This window comes from Pygoscelis adeliae, unplaced genomic scaffold (genome assembly GCF_000699105.1).
Source record: "Pygoscelis adeliae isolate BGI_AS28 unplaced genomic scaffold, ASM69910v1 Scaffold390, whole genome shotgun sequence".
NCBI lineage: Eukaryota > Metazoa > Chordata > Aves > Sphenisciformes > Spheniscidae > Pygoscelis > Pygoscelis adeliae.
The window spans coordinates 401,990-409,028 of record NW_008823921.1 but is presented as its reverse complement, the minus strand read 5'-3'; the positions used below and the strand labels follow the sequence as shown (position 1 = coordinate 409,028).

The window sequence follows — 7,039 nt, the reverse complement described above, 5'->3', positions numbered from 1 at the left end:
AGCAGGAATAAGGAAGGAGATGGAAAAATCCTAGGTGTACGCAACCACAAGGAGCGATACTCCCGAAGGGGCCCATTCTCCACACCAGTCGCAGCTGCATCTCCTGGTGGCCGAATCAGGTTGGCAGCAGCACGGCGAGCACCACCAGGACGCTGGAAATAGAAACGGGCTGTAGCACCAACAACCACACATCTTCCATGTACCCCAAAGCAGTGAGCTACAGTTCTGGTACACGTCGGGGGGTGGAGGGGAGGGAGAGCAGCCACTGGACAACCTCCCCCAACAGCTGGATGCCGCGTGCCCAGTGCTTCGCTCTGGAGGTCCCTCTCCATTCTGCTGGCCACAAGCAAAGCCTTCATTTCTAACCAGACTCCAAAAGAACAGTAGAAGTGCTACAGCCAGCCCAGCTGCAGGCTGACGGGATCCTGTGCGGTGACAAAAAGGGATCGTCCCACACAGATCTGCCCCTTCAGGCCAGCGCAGCAGAAGCAAGCCCAGGAAGAGCAGCTGGAGTTGCCATGTCCATGCTCGACAAACGCGTTGTTGGCACGGGCCACAGAGCTGACCCTGGTCCCAAAGCAGCTCCTGCAGCGCCAAACACTGCAGGTACCACTTCTGGTGGTCACACAGGTGGGAGAATACTGGGATTGTGGGAGGCAAAGGAGCAAGAAGGGACACCTAGTAGCAGTGAGAAGTTTTCCCAAGACAAGCTGGCTCTGAGAGCACATCTAAGGATGCATGGGAAATAGACTGCTGCCCTCCACGCTCACAGGAGAGCTTCACTGAGAGCTCACTCAAGCCTGTAAGTCTTGAATCAGCTTTTGTTAAACACCTGCTAGGATAGGATCACAGAGCAGCAAGAGGAATCATCTGGAACAAGAGGGTTCCAAAAGGAACAAGGGGAACCAAGAGGAACAAGATTCGGCTCCCCTGGTACAGGAGAGATGTCCACAAACTGGAATGCATCCAGCAGAGGCCACTAAGATGGTCAGAGGCTGGAGTGCAAGGTGTATGAGGTGGATACACCTCCCAGAAACACTTATCCCAGCTACTCTGATGCCTCCAACTCCCGAATCGATCCCTCATCTCACTCCGAAGTTCTCCCATGTTACTGCTCTCACTCATTGCTTGTGGGGACAGCACGAACCCCAGTCCATGGTGAGAAAAACCTGGTGATGGAATTCAGCTCCATGAAGCTCTCTCTACAGAACCACCGAAGGACACTTTAACCAAGGCTCTAGGTCTGGAGTTCTCAGAATGTTAACAGGCTCCAAACCAAAGCCCATGATGTGCAGGGCTGCAGTTTACTGCCCTTGAAAGCAGGCTTCCACCAGGTCCCTGTGAAATGTTATCCTTCTGAGAGGCCCTTGAGTTTGAGGAAGGCAGGCGGAGTGGCTGGTGTCCAGAGTACAGAGCTAGAGGGTGCCTCCCACTGGCTTGATTACAGCTCTTTGGCGGTGACACCGGACTGATCAGTTGAGAGCTGAGACCCTATGGTTGTGTAGCCACGGCAGAGCTGGAAGAGGTTTAGTTGTTACAGCTGCAGCATTTCACAGGTCCTGGGAAGGACGCCACAGCTAGAAAGCCTCTCTTGGGGCTGCATGGCGAGAAATGTTGCCTGTGAGCAGTCTCTGGCTGTGGTTTGGAAAACCTTCCAGGATCTGAAGTCAGCCCAGCAGAGAGCAACCTACACGTCAACCTCATGTGATGGAAGTCCTATAGCCAGTGCCATCAGCGTTGTAATGCAGGGCCATAGCTGAGACCTGCTCACCCTCACCAAGAAACGGGAAGCCAACAGTTTCTACTAGGGGCTACACAATCGTTTACATGGCTTTACTGAAGGACTCCTGGGAGAAGTGACACTGAGGGACTGCCCAGGTGAAGCAGAGTCTCAGCTGGGGTGTTCTTAGCTCATCTGTTTCTGAGCAAAGCATGAGGCACTTGGAATAACAAATCCCAAATCACTTTTATAAAAGTAATTTTTAAACTGCATGAAGCCTCTGGTTAGGCGTACAACCACATTCAAAGTTAACGACCTCAATTCAATTTAATTCTTGTCCATTTTCGAAAATGACCACAACGATTCAAAGCAAGGCTCAGCTGACATGAACCATCAAGGAGCAGCCAGGGACTCTCAAAGACCAAGAGGCTTTGAAAAATAACCTGGGAAAACCAAGTCAGAAAGCTCATCTGGGAATCAGTGGTAGGCTGAACCCTATACCTCCACCACACACCACAAACACATTTCTCTTCCCCACACTGAGTCATGACCACGTTAGTCAGAATCTGAGCACAACAAGCAGAAACCACTAGTGAAACCACAAGAACACCCGAAATGAAAAAAAAAAAACCAAGCAACAGGTATGGGACAGATAAGTCACAGCAGAAAAGCCTTTGCACTCCCCAAAAACCAGAATCGGGATACCAGGTACAAGAGCTGGCGAGTGCAAGGAGTGGAAAGCATCACTGCTGTCTAGTCTACAGGGATCTACTGCCACTATGTGATGCACATTGTCAGGGGCAGGAAGAGTGACTCTGCCCTGCTACATGCAATTCATCATCATTAAGAGTGTGGCCTCTCAGCACTAACCTTGACACAACAGCAAGATGGTTTCCACCACAGGGATGGTCTCCCTGAGAAGCCAGAGAGACCATCCCATCATGCGTTTCTTGGCACCAGAATAACCAGGTATCTAGGAGCATCTCTTGTTTTCTTTGTAGTGAAAGGGAAACCAAACCAAAAAAAAATGCTCTAGGATAGTCAGCACAGCTTTGCTGAGAGACCAAGTGGGGCGTTAATATGACACATTGCAAAGAGACTTGGCTTAAAGGAAACACAAAGAGAAGGAACAAAGAAAACTTGTAAAGAGATAAAGATGGTGTTGCTACAAAGATGAGAGACAGGTCCGACTGCAGCCAGACAGCAGCAAGCTCAATGGTGACCAACAGCAGAGGAAGTCATCAAACGTGAAAGGCAAAGCCAGGTACTAGAGTATTTCCAACCTAAGTACCCACAATCAGCCCATCAGTGTGCCCTAAGCCTGGGTCTAAGAAATGGAGAGCCTGCAGAAGAATCTCCCACCAGGGCAAGCTCATATGCTGCCTCAAGTTCAGCAACAGCACTGGGGCACGATGGGTTAGGCTGGGCAGCCCGGCAGGTCCAGCATCAGAGGCTCCAGCGAGGAAGCCTGCCCACTGAGCTAAAGCGTCTCTGCAATTGCAGCGAGGTAAGGACTGCGGGCTGGGGCAATATCCATCACTAGGACAACGAGCAGAGTTGAAAATCAATAGATGAGCTTTCAGGCACATGAGCTGTTCCCCAGAATTGAAACAGAAGCCCCAGATTTGCAAGTTAAATTATTCTGCTTAGTGCAGACCTCTATTTCTGTCTGCCCAGAAGAAAGGCTTCGGTATGCTGAGCTCCTTCTGCTTTTTTTCAACTATACGAGTTGATCTAATAAAAATATCTCCTCCATCTCTAAACCTCGTGTTGCCTGTTTTCTTAGACCACCATGGCTCTAGCACTGCTTCAAAACCTTCACCAAAAGGTAGTGACAGGCATTCCCAACCACCTCCAACACCATCTGCACATTCACTGCCGCAGTCGTCTTCTGCAGTGCAGGGGACACCTGCCCCCCTGCTCTGCCTTGATTTCAGACCTCACGTTCCAGCTGCAAATCAAGCCTTCAAATGCAGCAAATCCTTAAGGCTCTGGGCTACTGCACAGAGCTCACACACCACCTTCCCTTCTTCAGTGGCACACAAGCTCTCTTGCTGCTTGAAGCCCTGGCAGAGACTAACCTCCATTTTAAGGGCAAACTTCGACACAATCTGTTCATCTTTCATTGAGCCCTCCAAAATAAAACCAATTCAAGAACGGCAGTAAAATGCATGTTGGATCTGAGCTCCCCTGGGTCCTCCTCAGAGCTACTGACCTAAAATTCATTTGGTGCAGAATTACAGTTCTGCCCATGCAGCCAGACTGAACCTGAAGCCTCCTAACGGTACACCAGCGGATGCAAAGCATGCGGTCCTGCTACACGGCCTCACCAGTTCAAAGCACACGCTCAGAAACACTTAGAGGCAGATGGTTTGGATGCCAAAAGCTTAGCAGCACTTGAGTCCCTGGGCCTGATGCATACTGCAGCAGTGACACATTAGTCCATCTACTCGGAGGTTACTCACCCACAGATACTTGCTGGTCGCTTTTGGGACCTGAAACTAGAATAATTTTCTTAGTAATCCTTAAAGAAACATTGCTGCTCCTTTCCGACCGGCTCAGAACTTACAAAGCTAGTACTGACCCTAACCCTGATCTCGGCATGTGCAACCTGCAAGGGTGAGCACAGTTCACACTAGTGTTCTCAAGACACTTCCAAAATTTAGAAGTGCTCATTTAGATCAGCGTTACATGGAGGGGTCAGTAAATACTATTATTCTTGAGCCTTAGTGACAGAGCCCTCCTGTATAGAGAAAAAGGGGGATTTGTGATTTAACACAAAAACTGACAGCCCAACCGGGCAGCACCCACGGATGTTTCTTGCAGGCTAACATGACCTGCTTCTACCAATACAGTGGTAGATGACTTCATATTCATCAGTCCTGTCCCTCTAGCTGCTGTGAGAGGTGGATTTACCTATTTCTCGGGGCTGCGAGATGCTTCTACAGTGCAGCCACTAACACAGGCAATGTCAAGTCTTCCACTCTTCCCACTCACAAAGACAAGCGTTTGAGAGCCTTGTGCTCTGAGAGAGGCATGCACCACGAAGGACCAAGCTCCTCCAGTCCCCATCATTAGTGCGTGACAGAAACCTCACCAGGTTTCCTGTGGGGTTATATGATGTGTATGGCTGGGACCGAGCCTGTGGGCAATAAATACATCAATGACTTTGTGGAGGTGGAAGAGACCTTTTTAATAAACAGGATTCAAATAAAATAAAAAAAAAAAATCCCTCTGAACTGCCACTGCGAGAAGAGTTCAGATAACTAGCACAGAAGATGTATGTGCACGATGGAGGGAGAAGGGAAGAAAAGAACAAGCTGTCACCAACTTGATGAGCTTCCTCAGTAAATCAGCAGAAACCAGCTCAGTAAAACTCTCCAGATAAAATACTGGTGGATCCATGAGAAACAACTCAAATCAAAATAAAGAGAAATCCCTACATCGGAAGGCGCTACATTAGAATAACCAGCGAAATACTGAGTGCCGCTGGAGCCGCAGCAACGGCAGAGAGACACGTAAGATCTGCCAGTCGTTCCTGGGGTCAGGAATAGCCACACAGTGGGACTCACTCAATCCTTTCACAGGCAGTGTGTGTGTGTGTGTGTGCTAGAGGGGGTGTTGGTGGCAGGGAGGTCAGGCTATCGAACGAGGTGGTGGTGTAGAGTGGCAGCAACGGAGGGTGAAGGGCAGCACTCAACGATGTCAACTCCATCTTGCTCTGGTGGCTAGTGCAAATAGTCGTCTACTCTGGCAAAGGAGCAGGAGCCCAAGCCCACGCGAGCCATGAGCCGCAAACACTCCGAGGCCTGGCCCAGGGCAAGCATCAGCGGGGGCTGCTTTGGCAGGTTCTGAGATTCTGTGGGGGCAAAAAAAGAAATCTGTTTAGAAGAGGTGTCCTGGCTGCGTGCCGGCTCACCTGCACTCCGGTCCCTCTCAGTCTCACCTGGGCACCAAGCCCAGCATCCCTGACACAAGATGCTGGGTCTGGAAGGAAGCTACTCCTGAGTAATGCTGGCTCTGCACCGCTGCTCCTCCGCACACCCCACCACCCATGACACATCCCATGTGGGGCCACAGCTCAATGGGGCCTTTGAGAAAGTGCTGCTGTGGTGGCCAGAGCAAGAGAAAGGCAGTGGAGCTCCTGCTGCCTCAGTGTCTGCCAGAAAACCCTCAAAGCATGAGAGATCAAAGCATGGAAGAATAAGGAAAGGCAGGAGAAACTGGCACCAAGTGAGAGGCATCCTCTCCATCTCTCCCACTTGTGCAAGTCTATACAGTAGTCCAAGCTCTAGACAAACTCACTCACTGGTCACTGCTTCTTTTCAACTTCATGTTTGCTACGTATGCAAGAGGGAATCCTCAGCTGAGCTAGACAAAGGTGTCTTGTGACCTGAGTGACAAAGCATGTCCAGACACCATCTTTCACGTCTCCCTGGTGACACCCCTCAGCAACTTGTCTGTACCTCTCAAGCACTGGACAAACAACGGCTGAACTGAGCCACGCTGCTGGACACCTGCCCATGCAGACTGTCAGGGGAAGGGACTCTCCTTCCCAAACCATAGAATTTCTGTTCCTTTACTCAGACAGAACAGGAGCCCTCAGAGGTTTGTTCATCAAGCTGTTCCTTCCCCAGAAGATAATCTCTAAATCTCCTTCTGGCACATTCAACGAGAGGTGCACAGACCCACTAGGAAATATGTCTGGGCACAGTGAGCTAGACTGTGCACAGAGTCAAGCATGGGTTTCCGAGACAGAGAAGCTGTCCAGTGGACAGTGTGTGGCCGGCTGTGGATGGACTGAGCTAACCCAGACCGGGGAGTGTCCTGTGAAGTTATCTGAGCAATGACACAGCATGTGCACGGGCTGGTGACAGGATCGAGGACCCTGCCTAGAATGAAACAATCCCTTTCTTGCAGACTGGTGGCAGGCCATAATCTCATTGTCACTATACCCATTTCTCCACCATGGGATTTTCTCTAGCTGAAGATGCCAGGAGGGTTAGCAACGACATGGCATCTCATTGATTGCAAGCACAAGACTTCCATCAGGGAAAGCTACTGCATTTACTACACCACGTTCAAGACAGAAGAGTAAATGACAACAAGCTGTTGGGCCAAGGAACGTGCTTGTTTAAGGAAAATGGAAGAGCAGGTATAAACATTCAGCTCTGAGGACACAGAGGAGGGCAAGAGACTCCTCATACCTGGATCCAACCATGACCCATCCTGCTGACACAAGGAGCAAAGCTCATCAGAAAAAGGGAGCTGTCTTGCTAGCTGAAGAAAACCAACCTATAACCAGATCTCTGCACAGAG

General features: G+C 50.1%; 1 protein-coding gene across 1 annotated transcript in view; it reads right to left on the bottom strand.

Annotated features, from left to right (window-relative positions):
* Window positions 1–4,838: 4,838 nt before the first annotated feature.
* Window positions 4,839–7,039, bottom strand: part of RANBP10 (RAN binding protein 10) — an 83,192-nt gene continuing 80,991 nt past the window's right edge. Inside the window, exon 15 of the mRNA XM_009319979.1 lies at window positions 4,839–5,579. Within this exon, the coding sequence (XP_009318254.1) occupies window positions 5,449–5,579 (131 nt within the window). The 3' untranslated portion in view covers window positions 4,839–5,448. The remainder of the gene's footprint in view (window positions 5,580–7,039) is intronic.